Here is a 19190-nt window from a genome sequence, read left to right on the forward strand (position 1 = left end):
ATAACACATCCCCTTATCAGCGTTGAATAATAAAATAAATAATTTAACGTAGGTAAGAATCTAATAATTAAAATATTCCAATGGTTCGAATACTGAATAACTGATTATTTTGATTAGAACAGTGATTGTTACACATGTATAAAGTGATCACTCAGACCAGTCTATTACATGCCTTGTAAATATTTAGACTTCCAAATTCTTCTTCGTCTATGTTGAGTGTCAATATAAATAACTCCTTAGTGGAGAAACCCAGATATGTGAACAAGATATTAGACACAAAATGTTGTGAATAAAATAACTGGTCAAATTATAAATGATATGAAAATGGAAAATTATGTTTTTTGCCTCTGTCAGCATGTAAAATAATTCGTGAATAATATCAGATACATTTCACAAAGGTCTCTGTTAAATAAAAAGCTTACTGAACTCAACCATAGTTGTTCTTGTAGTTTTATTCTTATGACCCTACATTTTTAAGGAATGTGATATTCACGACAGCATTGTTGAAATTTGTATGGACTTCATTATTGACAATATTGGATGAAAAATGCCAATGAAATATATGTAAACGGTTACTTACCTTTTACAAGGTAAGAACATATATTTTTTATTTGTTAGTAGTTTCGTTTTAAAGCGGGATGTAAAAAATAAACAGTTAAATAACACATAATTATTGGAATGGCTGATGGGTGATCAAAATGGCTCTTTCGACTACTGACAGATGTTCAATGCCCCTAAAATGATTGATGACAAATGTCCCTTTCAAGCTACCCAGAGTCTGTAGCGAAAACTTTTAAAAATCAGCTTGGAAAACTATTATATAACGCATTGAATATGTCAAATGTTGAAAGTACTAGGAATAAATCAAAATTCACCATGTTTTAGTTAACAGTAGTGACATCTGTTGATGAATGATTTGACTAAGATCATTGGAAGTGCGGAAATTATTTGGTAAAATGATTGTAAGGGTTATATTTGAATATTATTATAAATTATTATAGTATTTTATTTTGTAATTTTTTTATTTTGGTGTTTTGTACATCAAATCCGTTAATTTTTTGTTAAACAAAACACTGCATTAACCTTCTTTGTAAACCTTTTTGACAGAGGTAATAACTGTAAATGGCAGTGTGTTTTCACATTGTCATGTCCTCTGTTAACGATGTACATTATATTTCTTTACGTTCTTTCTCGTCAAATAAAACAAATATTCTTATTTTTTGTATATTCATCAGCTAAAAGGTGATTTGATTCTCCTTTTTTATTACAGAAGTACATTTATGAAAATATAAAAAATATCTGATAATGTTCTTTTTAAAGGAATTGAAAATCTTGCCAATAGATGGCAGTATGTTGAACTGTCACATTGCACTTGACTGTACATAATATTATCTTTGTACTAAATGTATTCCTTTACAAATACTTATGGTGAATTCGGAATGAAAAAAAAAAATTTCTGAAATAAATAAACAAATAATTTAAAGTAAAACTTATATTTCAAAAAATGACAAGATGCAGTCAAAATAATATCATTATTCATCCAATATTGTCAAATTATACAGGTAAATTTTGTGATATTTATGGACTGCATTATTGATATTTACATAGCAATAAATTAACTCATTGACGGAGACATTTCACATTGTATTAAAAAGATAACAAAACACTTTAATATTAGTAACAGTCTCTAATAAAGGTTATAGGAATTTCCAGTCATAATCTACATAAAAAGGTACATCCATTATTACTTTACATAGATACATTTGTTTTTACATATAAATATAAAAGTTTTGATATCTAAAACAGCACTCACTACATCTACAGATATATTTTAGGGTATACAAATTAATTTGAGATTAAAATAGCTCACGGTGGGGTAAAGAATAGCATTTAAGTAATATTTATCCTATTATTATACAATTTCAAAGACGAAAGGAGGAATGTAACATAGTAAAAATATTTTTGTTTGAAATGAATATCTAAGGATATATTTTTCACTTGTATTCAGGTATCCGTAAACAACATTTGAATTATCTAAAGACAGTTAAAATAACGTCTTTATTAATTTAAGTTTTACTCAGTTACCATTTTTTTTTTAATCTACTGTGACGGGTGTTTCGGTGCATTCCGCATCATTTTCTGAAGATTTACCAAGTAAAACTTAAATTAAAAATGGATAGATTTTACCACAAAGTTACTGCCGAATCAATTAATGAAAATATAATTGTTTGCAGTAAATTGGACGAGCAGCTCATTTGGGCAATTTTTAAGAAACAGAAACCACACCGATACTTTTTCTCACTGTGCAACTCTACGCTGAAGGTTGGCATCATCTTTCGTTTTGTCTGCAGCCGCTCTAACCATCAATGTATGATACTCTCAAGTCTCAAGTTTTTAAGCAATTTTAAACTTAGATTTCGGGGCATACGTAAAATTTACGACGGATATCCAATCTGTGGGGAGGACCGAAGCAACATATGTAAAGAATGTAGCGACAACTAGAATGAATCTTAGTTTTGTATCAATATTTTTTGTTCCTATTTTATAAAGTTCTCAGAAAACATGTAGCACTTATTTTAAAATGTTTTTTAGTCAAACTTGAGTTATTCTTGGCGTTGTACATTTTACGACAGTCCTGTAGTAAGGTACATTTTTTTTTTAAGATAAATATTTGTTTTTTTATTATTTATACAAATATTTATATTTCATACTATTTCTATGAGCCTGAGCGGCTCATTATTAGAAATAGGTATCAAATTGTGGTAGAGTGGGTTCGAACCTAGTAACTCTGACTTAAGAGTCCGCGACACTAACCACGGGACCACAACCCGACACATAGAAACAAGTTTCACCCTAGGGTTCAGAGTACATCTCTACTTCTTATGCTGTGTTTATCTCGGACTTTCCCTTGTAGTATAATACATATCCCTTTGAAATAAGTACTCTAGCTTTCCTTTCTTTTAGTATCTTATCATTTTAGTATGGAATGTACTCCGCCATAATATTTTGAACATTCCTCCATAGCACCACATTTCTTCATGGTAGTACTGTTTTCAATTTATTTGCTTTTATTTATTATAACTATATTCTGCAGGTAGTTCATTAATAAAAAGTTCAACATAAAATGAATGCCATCTTTCTGCGTAGAGTGCGAAGAATGCGCTTGGATTTATAAGGAAACAATTGAGTTTTTAAATTTGAGTTTTCCTTTAAAGAAGTCTGGAAAGAATTATTAATATATGTATTTAGAAAACTCTTGAAGCTGATAAATTAATATAAGTAGTATTATAAATGGGAAAATATTTTTATTGAACGAGGAATAATTGAAAAGATTGGGAAGAGTTCTTTACGGTGGTATGGACATATGGAGCGAATGGATAGCAAGAGAATGACTAAGAAAATATATGTGGCGAATGTGAGAAGGAAAAGAGAACGAGGACAATTGAAAAAGACTTGGCACGATCAGATCAATCAGAACCTAAAATCTGGCGTTGTCAAAAGTCTGCGTAATCGGAGGGCATGTATGACTAGATGTATGGATGTGAAGGAGGCGAGGAGTGTATGTCAGGACCGAAGAGTGTGGTGTTCCATCCTCTCTGCCTACCCCTGCGGGGAAACGGCATGATGGTAGTAGTAGTAGTAGTAGTATTTTTATTCAAGATAATGAAAGTGGATGAATTTTAATACATAGTAATAATTTATTAATAATTTGGTCAAGGTATTGAAGGAATGATAAGAAATTAAGGTCATCAAATTGCCTAGCATATGTATGTACATATTCATTTATGTAATGTAAATATTCAAGCATTTGGAAGCCCTCTAAAAAACAGTAATCTAAATTAAATGTAAGGCTTCGTGTACATTTTCAATTGGAAAAGTAATACTTGTGTTTTTATAATATACACAAATATGACTATTTCTTTCAGGCCAGTCTAAGCAGATTAAGTTTGAAAACAGAAATCAAATTGTAGCATAGTGGAAGTCGAACTTACAGGCACTGACCATGAATAAGACAATGTGGCTCAAACACAATGCATTGTGAGTGTAAAATAATTTTTTGCGAAGAATAGAAGGAATGATAGAAGGTATTTATTTTGTAAATTTATATAAAAATTTTAACGTACATGCATTAAAAAACTTACTGCAAATTGTAATTTTAGTATTCATTTTATATTTCTTTTATAAAAATCTTATTTTTGATCTTTTTTAATGGTATTATAAAGCTGTTAACAATGTCGTGTAGATGAATTTAACATTAATTTGAGACGCTTATTTCCAATGATTTTTGCATTTTAAAACGGATTATCGTTTCATATTGTAAGATATTAAAGTCGGTATTTTTTTACAGAATGAAGTGATGTTAATTTTATCTACCCTTGAATTGATAATACTGTCATAATTCCATCCCTGGTACATGTATCATTGGCCTCTGAGGTAAGATATGAATATTTGTTAGGACTTTGGTATTTGGTGAGACTTTGTATCTTGATTTATAATTTATTGTGATTCTTCTTTGGGCCACTTAAGAATTATCTGGAAATATAACCTATAAATACAAATGTGACAAATGAATTACAGTATATAAAAGGAAAGATTACTGAAGTCAATCTTAGAAATGTAACAGCTGTGAACAATCATAATTACTATATGTTTCTATATGGGTACTTATATGAATTTAATATGTTAATATGCAAAACTTTGCAAAAATACAGCAGATATATGTAAATACATTTGCCTGCCATCTATGTAAAAATAGGTGTAATAATTATAGCAGCCATCTTTGTTTATATTGTGTCCAGTTCCATACTAACAAATATTGTATATTGTTTTGGTATTAGTGTCTCTTCAATGATTATCTTTTCTTAGATGTTTTTTGGCAGTTATTTAATATTTTCTGTCCTATGCGACTTTGAGACATAACACCTTATAAAAGGCCAGAGCAGCCGTATACTCAAACAGTTGCCTGCAAAGAATTTTAGTTATGTGGTGGTTCTATTTTGTGAAAAGTGAGAAAATACAGCGTAGAATGCAGCAACTTATATTAACAATAGTCTACAAGAAGCCAATTTAGTTAGCTAGGCCATGAACTCTGCATGCCTCCTGAGAGCCACCATATTAGCTTGCCTTTTTACAAGGCATGAGGTTCCTGTGCCTAGAACGTCTGCTGATACTATTTGTGAGCAGTTCTTGTCTGAACATAATGCGAAGGAGCTGACAGTTGGCAGAAGAGTCCCAGGTAGTTTGTGGACTTTATATACTACCCATAGGGAGAATATGTAGATAAGAAGTATCAGTATTATGGCACAGGGTTTATGACAACTTTGATAATGACCATCACATGTTCGGCACACAATTTGAGACAATGCAGTACCAAAGATAAAAACTTCAAATTGTCTAGACTGAGTATTCAGATCGAAATGATTTTTGGCTAAAATCATAACCTTTACCTACTAATGACATCTGTGAAAATTATCTCCAAGGAAAATGTCCTGTTTTGATTGGTGTAAATGTCACAGCTGGTCAAAATATTTACTAACACCTAACCAACAGATAGCGCTCTATGTGCAGCGCAGTCAAGGGATAACTGGAGAAGAGTCATTGCTTCTGGTCACAACCCTCAGCAATGAGGATTAAGACGGAGACGAAGAACCAACAGATGGCAATCTACCGTTGTCGCTCAGTACTCTGATACAAAATCGGACAAGTTTTGCATATTAACATAAGAAAGCATTTGGTATTATCATGACTTACATAATGTTATATTGTAACCTATAATTTACAGATTAATTAGAAACATATGTGTGTTTTTCATGGCTGGATGCTATACGTTGTCTTCCTTGAAGAAATCTCATCTTGTAACATTGATAACATTTTGAAATTCAAGACCTACATTGGTCAGTCAACTGAAATATTGAAATTGAGAATTTTTTAAATATATATTAGATATATATATATATATATTAGATATATTTGATGAGATAATTTTAAATGTAAATAACAGTTGTATAGTTTGTATACAAAAACATGGTAATTTTATTTATTATAATACCCTTTTTGCAACTAAAATTGTAGATCAAAGATTTTTATGTTGTTTTCATATTTTTGATTATTATATGGGATGAAGATCGTCAATAAAATTAAATATACGAAACTTGTGTGTGACCCATCATGACATGTGGGATCGAATGCAGAGTGGACACCGCAGTAACAAAAAACGCGCTTAGAGTGTCAGAAATAAAGACTTTAAGCAGCATATATGCAAGAGTCTACAAGATAGAATACAGAAAACCAGGATAAGAGAAATATGTGAGATGGAAGATGTTAGGTGGGGAAGGCAACGAAGAAGACAATGGTATGCGCGCATGTGAGGAGAATGGAATAATCCAGACTCCCCCACATTGCATTTCACAGCTAACCCTTAGGTACATGATTCCCGGGTAGACCACCAAAGAGACGGGTCGACAGCTGGGAATCGACATCGCAGGAGGTTTATCTCTATTAAAAAAAGACCACAATGCCTTTACCAAGAAGATGAAGAAGAGAGATTATTACACGGATATCTGCCTCTGTAATGATCAGCCAATTTGGCTACCACGCTGGACCATTTTATTTATTACTCAAAAGTGTTTTTTTCTTGTTGTTTTAGTTGAAAAAGTGAATTATAAGCCATGTTACTGTAAACTTACTGTAAAAATAAGATAAATAAATATGCATAGATGAACACAAGATTGGTAAACTAATTAAAATACATATTGGTGGGAAATTTACCACAACACATTGCGTAGTTATAATAATTTAAATGTTTTATTTTGGTACATGGGACCTGTAAAAAAAAATAGTACTTATTTATTTTTAAAGGATTATTTAATTCATTTCATAAAGTATGCAACGTGTATTGAAAATTTATGTACATCCACATTTGAAAAAAAACAATATTTAATAATTTAACTAATCTACATTTGAAGAGAGAAAAGCATCTCTTTCATACTGTTTACACAGGTTTTTATTTCATATTGAACGATTTACGAACCAAATTGGTTATCTTATGGTGGGGACTCACCGGAGCATTTCGATGTAACGTAATGTCGTAACATCGCTCACGGCGAGCGTCGGCGAGCATCCAAAACTATGGATGGAGCGCTCGGGTCACTGTACTGATTATAGAAATGCTCGCATCGTAACGTGTTACGTTACGACGAAATGGCTCCAGTCAGTCCCTACCATAACAGATCAAATTAGACGTTTAAATCAAATTAGATGCTACATTGTATTTTATAAAAAACAAATAAAAAATAAAATATTTAAAGTAGTAGGTACTCATGACTCAAAGCAGTATTGTAAATCTTGTCAGAAAACTTAAGTACACATGGCGCAGGCTTGCCAACTTGACGAGTAATGCACTTGCTAGTCTTAAGAATAAAAGATGTGGGCAGGTATTCACACTCACAGTATATGTAGTACAAATATGAATATATTTTTTTTTATTTAAATTTTTTTTATTAACTACAATATAACATCCAATTTGTTTTGTAAAACATCAGAATTGATTGGCTAAACATCCAATTTGATTTGTTAAATGTCCAAATTGATTTGTTAAACGTCAAATTGGATTTGTAAGGGTTAAAATTTGGTTTGTAAAATATCCAATATGAAGTGAAAAACCTGTATAATAATTATCAGAATTAGGACGCTTGTCCACCACCCGGAATTTTACCGTCCGGTTTTGAAAAATGAAAGCGACTACGACAGTTTAGCGTGATCGAATTTACGCGCAACGCGTTCACGCACCGATCAAGAGCTCCGATCCGAAGAAAGAGTTACCAAATCAGAAGCCAATCCAAACGTGCCGTACGGTAAAATTCCGTGTAGTGGACAAACGCCCTTAGTACCAAATAATAAATACTATAATTTAAACAAGCGTATATTGCAACAATGATTGATTTAAGATATAACATATGGTATATATGTAATTCACATTTAATTTTACTAATTTATGAATCCTAAATTATTCTATTTGTATACATTTATGACCAATATTATATATTTTTTGTCATTCAATTAGAGTCGGTGGAAATTGCAAAGCATTGAAAATAATGATTCTGAATTTGGCACAAACAAATCGATTATCACAAAAGCTTTTCATACTTGTAAAAAACTAACTAATGAACCATCACGCCACCTCTACGCAGGGGTAGGCAAAGAGAATAGAACGTCACACCAGTCAGTCTTTGCAACCAATCTTCACCTCTTCCACATACATGCATCTCCTCATACATACCGCCAATGATTCCGACTATTGACCTGACCACTTTCAAGTATTTGAAATACTTGATCATGCCAAATTTTCCTCGGTCTGTCTTTGCATGTATTTCTAACTACATTCGCCTCATAAATTTCCATTGGTTCCACATGTCCAAACCATCTCAACACACTTTTCTTAAATTTGTCGATAATGCGTATCTCACAGCCTTGCATTCTTTTCTTATATCACCATTCAAACATCTATCATACATCGTTTGCCGCACATTTATCTGAAAGGTCGTATTTAGACACCATTCACTCTAATTTCATTCTTCTTTTGCCAACACCATGCTTCACTTCCAAACATTACAATTGGAACCAGGACTCGGCTTAGCTTTCGCTGAACGATTTTTAAATTCATATTATTTTTTGACATCTCATCAAAGATGAAGAAGAATATGGAAGTCTGGGCATTTACGGGGCTGACGACCGTCATAGGCAATTTACACAAGTGATCACTTTACACACGTGTAACATTCACCAATTTCTACCCATCATTGACAACCACACTACTCAAATTCTTGGAAGTTCTATATATGTGAACCAATTTTGAAACATTATTCTTCAATCACTAGAACTTCACTAGAGACATCTATTGGTGAGATGAAAAGAAGAAATCCAGATTTTGTGAACAAGTATTTGGACACACCTAAAATGTTATAAAGATTTTAAAATTGCTACAACTGATTACAGTGCACTATTTACTCTGTTCCCAGCATTCACTGTCCTTCCTTTATGTATATCATTATCAATCTTTCCAACTATAGAAAACATGCTTCCCAAATATACATATCACCTCACAAAATTTCCCTATTTGCTACTATTTTACTTCCAGAACTACATTCGTCTCTTTCGAATACCATGACTTTAAATCTGTCAACATTCATTAGCAAATCACTTTCCTTATACACATTTTTTTTGCATACTTCTTTATGTATATTTTTTAACATAAATGGCACTTTTGGTTCTAAAAGTAACAGAAAAGAAAATATTATTATTATTTTGAATATCAATACAGCATTATAAATAATATGGCACAGATATCTTGACACAAGCATAAAGAAATAGTTAAATAATTGGAAATACATAAATCAATTTAGTATTATCGAATAAAAATAATTAGTTTGCATATTTCCACCTCCTAAAATCTAAGAAACTAAAGTCGTTGGGATCGTTCTGCCATATTTGGTTTGATCAATTAGTTTTAATGTTCAGATTGAGTAATTCCATAAAACTGTGGGAGTCCAAGATGGAGGGCTTTGTTCAGTACTGGACACAAAAGAAGGCTGAAGTAAGGAAGTAAGTAATTCCATGTTTTTGGCTTATTATTTGCATATTAACACATTGATAGCGGGCGGTTTTTTCATCAACCCCGATCCTAATTAGTAAACTTATTAGGATCGTATATGGTACTCATCACAAGTGACCGTAAACCCAACTCTGATCTATATAATGTTTTTTGGCATCTCTCGCACTCTAACCAATGTAAGCAAGTAGAACGCTTATAAGCGTCTCCCTCTCTCTACCAACAATATGTTAAAGATGCTATTAGCGTTTCCCGCAAACAGGGTGTTAATAATAATAATAATAAAACCCTTATCCGCACCCCAATGGTGAATAGGGCACTTTGTCATATAAACGCAGTGTTATCTTGATCGTTTAAATATGAAGGAAAGGTGATCAGCCCTCGCTTCAAGTACCAGTCCATGGTAATATTGAATAAATATTACAGTGAAAAAATCACATATATTTTATTTTACCCCCCTTGGGAATCGAACCCGGGACCTCCAGAACGATAGCCGAGCGTGCTGACCATTACACTACGGAGGCGGACAAGTTAATAATTTTAGGCAGATGTAAACTTTAACAGCATTATTGCATAAAGGTCTAGATACACATGCTCATTATTAGCACAAAAGCATGCTATTATTGAGCAGTTGCTACTTAGTAGCATGTGTGTATGTATTTTGCTAGAAATAAGCATGGTCATTTCAAGCATTCTTAAAAATCGACAGTCGTTAGATTTTTAGCATGCTACTGCTCTGACATGCTTATGAGCATGCTAGTATCGATGTTCGTAAACAAGCATGCTTATTTAAAGCAAATGTATACAGCTAGAGAGCATATTATATTATGCATGGTTTATTAGTAGCATGTGTACCTTTAATATTTTCTTTTACATTATTGTCTCATTGAAATTCATACAAATTACTTTCTTACTTTGGCCATATTGCCAGGATGAATCAAGAGAGTTGGCCAAGGAAGGATGAAAGTAGACAGAATGCAGTCGAAATGCGATCCCTCAAACGAATGTGCGGTAAAAGGGTGTATGATAGATGTTCGAATGACGAAATAATGAAAAATGGAAGGGCGATATAAGCATTATCTCAGCCTTGCATTTTTCAACCCTTTTTACCTTACCATTAGGGCGTCCAGTTAATACTATTAATTTTATTTATTATATCGGACACTGGATTATTCACCCTACGGATGAGATGAGAAGAGCGATACATGTTTCATATCAAGTTGTGACACATTTAAATTTACCCAGTTTATATATGTATGAATCTGTACAATCAAATGAAATGACAGACCTTTCCCAACAACTGATTACATTTCAATTTACTAAAACCAAGATCAAAGATATTCTGTGGAGTTTTCTAAAGAATTTTTATTTTGGACTGGCGGTCTTCCACCTTTCAAAACATTGTCACTAACACCTTTTTTCAAGGAGGAATCACCCGAGTTTACACTGTAGCTTGAAGAATTGGCGGATTTTTGTTCACTGGCCGACACCACTTGGCTGTAATACACTTGCCTGCCTACAATATTTGAACCTAAATGTTGTTTTGACACGGATTTCATTTCAGACATTGTCTGCCCACCCATTTGGCACATTTCCCCACTGGTGAAGAAGTTCTCTCTCCCCTTGCTGTCCTGTATTCCTTGTACTCCTTCATTGGCTACTGTACTATTACTTGGATTATTAACTCTCTGATCCACGGCTGCAGCAGCTCCGGTAAGGTTCTGGTAAATCACCAAGTCCTGATTACCTACGGGAACTATCTGGCCGACAGTCTTCTGGGTTACAATGTTCAAGCTTTGGCACAAGTTGTTTCGAATCGCAATGTTGTTTTGCGGATTGTTCACACTTGTTGCGGGGTTACATATTCCATATCTCTCGGCGGTCATGGTATCCTTCTGACTCAAAGACTGGTGTCTTCCTAATGAGGCAGTGCATCCTGGTTTATTTTGAAAGGCATTCGGGTTCGGGTTTCTTTGGATTATGTTTGCATATTGCTGCACGTTGGGCGTGACTCCGACGCTTTGTTGCAATTGAACTACACCTGGTGAAGGTTGATGTAGAGTCTGCGTTTGAAGAACGGCCTTTTGCGGTCTTCCGACTGTCATGAAGTTCAGAGAATAGCTCTCGTCCGTTCTCTCGTAGAGTTTTCTATTGTAATTTCCCGGTGATTCACTCGGCGATGGACAGTACTGACCAAAGTCATGGATAGTTTGTCCGCCGGGTATTCTCTGAGTGTATCCCATAGCCTGTTGGGCTTGCTTCATAGCGACATACTGCTGTAGGTGAAGAGCCGTTTGTTGCTTGGGAGTCAAAACCTGTTCTTGCATAGGTGGAACGATGGCAGTTGGAGCGATGTAATATATATTTGGTTGAGCTTGGGGAGGACCCGATTGAGCTCTTCCCGGATACCTCTGTGCTGGAACTGAAGGTCCCGGCTGTTGCTGATATGTCGGAGTCTGAGATATGTACTTTTGGGTTGCGTTCTGATAAGCCACTGCTTGTTGAGACATTGGATATGTTATGATCTGAGCAATATACGGTTGAGGATTCATCGGTTGCCCGACTGCAGACTTGTTTGGAACGTGCGAAGGGCTATGAGATTGGAATGTAGGGTTGTAAGTAATCTGAGATGTTTCTCTATTTTCTAAATACTCTTGCGAGACTCCGTACGACTGGTGTATCTCTCTTTGGGTTAGTAGATTCGGACTGTAGCACCTTTGGTCTTCGCACGGGTCCATCTTTGGTGTGAATTGAGGGATCTTTTGGTTGCCTTTCCAATTCGGAGCCGGTATTTGAGGTCGTTTGATGGGTGATCCCGTTCTGTTGTCATACTGGACCTTTTGATCTTGCTTGTCAGATTCTTGGCTAGACTGATAAGTCAGCTGTGGTCCGTGGCATCTTCTGGACGGTGGTGATGCTGGGGAAGTCGGTTGCGAAGGCCGGCCCGGTTGTCCTTTGATGTACCTCCTTAGATCCGGACTTCTTGGTTTTTCTAGAGATGACTGCTTTACGTTCTGCCTTCTCCGCGATGGTGTAGGAGGGGAGGAATGATTGCACTGGGATGAAGTCTGAGAGGCCGATTCCCAGTGCATGAGAAGTGATGAAATTCTTGCTTGCTCCATTTGTATTTCTGTCTCACTGGATGAGTCATAATCTCTTCCCTGAAATATGAGAAGACGAATAAGACAACAAAAAAACCAGGTAACAAATATTTATTGATATAAGATATTGAATTCATTCTATCTTTTGTATATTGTTATGGGATCAACCTTATTTATTTATTATTTACTATACATATTCATTATCATTTAATAGATTTATTGCTATGAATCCTTATATGCAATAGATAAAAATAATTTTCTTAGGCAACTAATAGATATTATGTTTAAAAAAACTCTGAAACCATCGTTACATTTTTTTTCTTTTGATTTTTGAAACATATTTTTTTCAAGGCATAAATTTATCAACTCAATAAGTTTACTGCTTATTCACCTATCTCGATGAGTCGAATGAACGTAGTGATCTCAAAAAACGTAACTATATATACTCTATAAAATAAACAAGTTTGTTTAAACCACTTTTTCAAAAAAAAATAAAAAATTACAAAAATGTTAATATTAACCACTCACCATTTTTTTTTATAAAAAGTGGTTAAAACAAAGTTGTTTTATTTTATAATGTTTATAAAATGTGCCACAAAGTATCTACGAAAAACATTCAAGAAAAAGTAATTATATATCATTTTAATCTGATTTCAGTTCGATGTAAATAAACAGTTTGTGTAACATGAAATTAAGTGATGAAACCTTTGAAAAGCACGGTTACACCACAGAACCCATACAAATACGGGATATTTAAAATGTAATTGAAGTCATATACAAACGAGAACCCAATATTGATCTATGACATGTAGTGTGGTCCAAAAGTTTCCGAAATGATGGTATTTAAAAAAATAATGTAATAACCCGCAATGCCTCTACTTTTAGAGGCTTATCTGCAGGGAGGATAGTAAAGATTTTTTAATTTTCATCATTTTATTTTTTTATTTATTTTTCAAAACAAATTACATACATAGATAAGTCATATATATAATGTTCTCGATGAGTAATTTCTATTTCTCATTTTGGGACATGGGATTAAGGTTAACAAGACTGGAACACTTCAGTTGTACATGTTTTCGGAATGCCCAGAAAATGTACTATATCCCAGCAAAAGCGGCATATTTTTAACTTAATATTTACCCGCTATAGGGCAGAAAGTGTTGTTTTTGCATTTTGAAGAAAAAATATTGTTTAATTGTTTTTTCAAATATACTAAATATTTTTCAAATGGAGAAAAAACCTTCAGCTTTTACCTAAAAAGATCTGTTGCACAGTAAAAAGTTCAAAAAGTGGCTTAACATTTATTTTTAATACATTGTATTATAATATTTAACTTTAAAAACGCTCTCCTGAAAAATCGAGTATTTTGATTTATGACGTTCTTGAAAGGAGTGAGCGACATGTAATAAAGTTACAAAAAAATATTTTTTTTTTAAATAACCAAAACTAATACATGGAAAAATTTAAAAACAATAAACAGGAGAAAAAGAAGCATATTTAACAGAAATAAATGAGAAAAACATAAGGTAAGAAGCAAATTTAAAATAAACAAATGAGAAAATATAAAAACATTTTTTGTTTTCTGTTAAAATCAAATATTTGCATATTTTGTATATTAAAAGCATTGTTAACTTTGTGGTACGGTAATATAACACTCTCCCTATCATTCATAATTCACTTTGCGGAATTCCACTTTTATAAACACATTTAACTTCGAGTCCACTTTTGAAAATATTCCCATTGTGATTCATTTGTCACCTTTCTCTCTTTCAATTTTTTATACAAATGAAAAACCGCAATTATTTTATTTTAATGACCTGATGTTGGAATGATTATTCCAAAATCGGTAATCATGAATAAGTGTTTATAAAAGTGGTATTACACAAAGTGAACGATGAATGATAAGGAGGTGTTCAAATATTTGTAGTTTATATTAGCACTTTTAATCTACATATTTATATTTCTGATATCCATTGTATTCTTTCCATTATCCTTTATTATAACCTAAAATAAAATGTATACCCACACACAGGCGATGCCTTTGTGGGATCTTTTTTGTTTGAATTCAATTTATTTTTTTGTTCTTATAATTATAATATATCGCTCACTCCTTTCAAGAAATGTCATAAATCAAAATTTGACAATTTTCAGTTGCCCAGAAAATGTACTTTATCCCAAAAAGAGGCATATTTGAAACATAATATTTACCCGCTACAGGGCAGAAAGTGTTGTTTTTGCTTTTGTTAAAAGGTTTTGTTTAATTATTTTTTTAAATACACCAATTATTTTTCAAATGAAGGAAAAACCTTCAGGTTTTACCTAAAAAGATCTACTGTACAGTAAAAAGTTCAATAAGTGGCTTGATATTTATTTTTATTACATTGTATTATATTTTTAAACTTTAAAAACGTTCTCCTGAAAAATCAAGTTTTTTGATTTATGACGTTCTTGAAAGGAGTGAGCAATATGAGAAGGGCAAAAAATTATAAAATAATGAAAAAAGGGTAGGGAACGTGAATGTGAAAAATACATCAAAAGTTTATATGAACTCTTTCCTGAATTTATTTTGCAATTGGTGAATCAAACTCATGATGTCTGTTTCACAGTCGAGCGTCTACCCAACTACGCCACGGCACCTGTCTTTATAAAAAAAAAATCTCACCAAAATGTGTGCCGTATGAATTATGTTTCTTAATTTAATTTAAATTCATAAATTACCTTCTCGATTTTTTCATCCAGCATCTTGAAAAAATCTTGTTGGCTTGCTGATATCTCCCTAGAAAGAGAAGAAGAAAATACTAGAATTTTATTTGTAAAATGTAATAATTATACACTAAAGATTTACATTGATACATATATACTCAGCTGTCTGGTTAAATAGAAAATAAATAAATGAGACAGCACAGTTGTTATATATTTGATTTCAATACTTATAGATTTACAATACTGTAGCAGCTGTCAAGAAGCAGGCTGTCAAGGCCATGAGCAATGTTTAGTATTGCGTGTATTGATGTTACCTTCAACTGCTATTATTTTTGAATTTCGGCATCTCGACAAAGATGAAGAAGATTATGGTAGTCTGGGTCCTGTCATGATAAGAGACAATTAGGAGACCTGTTATAGGCTGGTTAAAATAATTAAAAGTCTTGTTTTCAGGCGTCTCCCAGTAGGTAAAATAATTCGGTATGGTACATATAAAAGAGTCTCTTTAAAAACTAACCATAGATATTGCCGCAAACTCGCTCATAAAGCGACGTACGAATTAAATATGTAGATCTGAGTTTTTTACAAAATGCGATACCTCAGACGAATCTGTGGCAAAACGGTGTTTGATAGATGTTCGAATGATGAATTAAGGAAAGAATGCAAGGTTGAGATAAGCATTATCGATAAAATAAAGAAAGGTGTGTTCAGATGGTTTGGACATGTGGAACGTATGAGTGAGGAAATAACGATTAAACAAATTTATGAGGCGAATGTAGTTGGAAAAAGAAGTAGAGGAAGGCCGAGGACAACCTGGCACAATTAGGTATGTCAAATACTTAAAAGAGGCCGGGTCTGGAGTCGTAATAATCGTCGGGCATGTATGAGGAGATGCGTGAATGTAGAAGAGGCGAAGAATGTTTGTAAAGACAGAGTGGTATGGCGTTCGATTCTCTCTGCCTACCCCTGCGTGGAAGCGGCGTGATGGTTAGTTAATTAGTTTGTTAGCTTTTTACAAAAATTTTAATAGTGTGGTTGTCATTCATGGGTAGAGTGGTTAGTGTGATCACTTAAACCCACTTATGACAGATCGTAAGCCCTATGAATACCCACACTTTAATATTTATATTGAGATGTCAAAATGTACTGCTAAACTTGCTTACCTTGTAAGACCAACGAATTTATAATTTCATCCCACCATAAATAACATTAGGGTAATTTTGGGACCGCTATTTTTGGAATTTCAATGAATATTAAATGAGAAACCATCAGGGCTTTGATATAATTAAATAAAACATCTCCTGCGGGACTCGCTATACGCTCGTTCCAGACTTTTAAAAGGGAATATTTTATCATTTTTTAAACGCTACAAAAATTAGAGATGAAGACATATTGTTTGTTCTCAATATTATTCATATTCAAAGCATTTACTTTGTGGTAAGTCCGCCTCCGTAGTGTATAAATCAGCACGCTCGGCTACCGTTCTGGAAGTCCCGGGTTCGATTCCCAGGGGGGTCAAATAAATATAAGTGATTTTTTTCACTCTTGTATTTATTCCATATAACTCTGGACTGGTACCTCAAGCAGAGGGCTGATCACCTTTCATTCATGTGTTAACGATCAAGATAACACTGCGTTTGTATGATGCAGTGCCCTATGCACCATTGGGGTGAGGATTAGGGTTTGAATGAAATGAAGTCATTTTTACTTATTTTTTTAACAAAAATTTAATATCTCTATATATATATATATATATATATATATATATATATATATATATATATATATATATATATATATATATATATATATATATATATATATATATATATATATATATATATATATATATATATATATATATATATATTTTATATATATATATATATTATATATATATATATATATAAATATATATATATAAATATATTTATATATATATATATATAAATATATATATATATAAATATAATATATATATATTTATATATATATATATATATATATATATATATATATATTTATATTATATATATATATATATATATATATATATATATATATATATATATATATATAAATATATATATATATATATATATATATATATATATATATATATATATATATATATATATATATATATATATATATATATATATATATATTTATATATATATATATATATATATATATATATATATATATATATATATATATATATATATATATGTTATATATATATTTATATATATATATATATATATATATATATATATATATATATATATATATATATATATATATATATATATATATATATATATATATATATATATATATATATATATATATATATATATATATATATATATATATATATATATATATATATATATATATATATATATATATATATATATATTTAATTGTTTTTAAAGTTAAAAATATAATAAAATGTTTTAAAAATTAATATCAAGCCACTTATTGAACTTGTGCAACAGATCTTTTTAGGTTAAACCGGATGGTTTTTTCTCCACTTGAAAAATATTTAGGATATTTAAAAAAAAATAATGAAACAATACCTTTTCATCAAAATGCAAAAACACTTTCTGCCCTGTTGCGGGTAAATATTAGGTTTAAAATATGCCGCTTTTGCTGGGATATAGTACATTTTCTGGGCAATCCGAAAATATGCCCAACTGAAAATTGTCGATTTTTGATACATGATGTTGTTCAAAGGAGTGAGCGATGTGGTAATTGTTTGACTGTCACAAGCATATATCGCCCACTCCTTTCAAGAACGTCATAAATAAAAAAAACTTGATTTTTCAGGAGAACGTTTTTAAAGTTTAAAATTAAAATACAATGCATTAAAAATAAATATCAAGCCGCTTTTTGAACTTTTTACTGTGCAACAGATCTTTTTAGATAAAACCTGAATGTTTTTTATTCATTTGAAAAATATTTAGTATGTTTAAAAAAATAATTATATAATAACTTTTCTTCAAAATGCAAAAACAACACTTTATGCCCTGTAGTGGGTAAATATTAAGTTAAAAATATGCCTCTTTTGCTGGGATATATGTAGTACATTTTCTGGGCATTCCGAATAGATGCACAACTGAAAATTGTCGATTTTTGATTTATGACGTTCTTGAAAGGAGTGAGCGATATGTAAGTATGTGAAAAATATTTTATTTTTCTGTTTTCAATTTCCAGCTTTGTTTTTTTTCTCTTTTCTCGTATCCTTTGTTTTTATGACCTTTTTTCTTCGTTACAGCCAAAATCACTCGTAAACGAGCGAAGGCATAAAAAATGCCATAAATTAAGAGCATTGGAAGCAATCCAATCTCTATGTAAACCATTTTGAGCAATACCATTTGAATATCTAATTATTTCTGGAAATCGAATTCGGAAAATGGATGTAAGTGGCTGGGCGATTCATCAGACGCTTTGTTTTAACCCACAATCGATATAAATACAATTGTTAATGTTCGTTTATTCAAAACCTTAAACCTCCTTAAGTTTTAACCTTTGAATTTTTAACCTGAACTAACTAACTAACTAACCATCACGCCGCTTCCCCGCAGGGGTAGGCAGAGAGAATAGAACGCCACACCACTCTGTCTTTGCAAACATTCTTCGCCTCTTCCATATTCATGCATCTCCTCATACATACCCGCGCCGATAAATATGTTATTATTCAAAATTTATTTTGTTTTTGTCTATCTATATAATTTCAAATATAATTGTTCGTTTAAAGATATATATATATA

General features: G+C 31.9%; 1 protein-coding gene across 1 annotated transcript in view; it reads right to left on the reverse strand.

Annotated features, from left to right (window-relative positions):
• Window positions 1–9995: 9995 nt before the first annotated feature.
• LOC148309123 (uncharacterized) overlaps window positions 9996–19190 on the reverse strand; it is a 57512-nt gene continuing 48317 nt past the window's right edge. Inside the window, exons 3-4 of the mRNA XM_088260591.1 lie at window positions 15427–15484; window positions 9996–12768 (exon numbers count right to left, since the gene is read on the reverse strand). Coding sequence (XP_088116717.1) covers window positions 10939–12768; window positions 15427–15484 — 1888 coding nt within the window. The 3' untranslated portion in view covers window positions 9996–10938. The remainder of the gene's footprint in view (window positions 12769–15426; window positions 15485–19190) is intronic.

This window comes from Brachycentrus maculatus, unplaced genomic scaffold, assembly GCF_059751285.1.
Source record: "Brachycentrus maculatus isolate JH-2025_06_01 unplaced genomic scaffold, ASM5975128v1 h1tg000139l, whole genome shotgun sequence".
Lineage (NCBI taxonomy): Eukaryota > Metazoa > Arthropoda > Insecta > Trichoptera > Brachycentridae > Brachycentrus > Brachycentrus maculatus.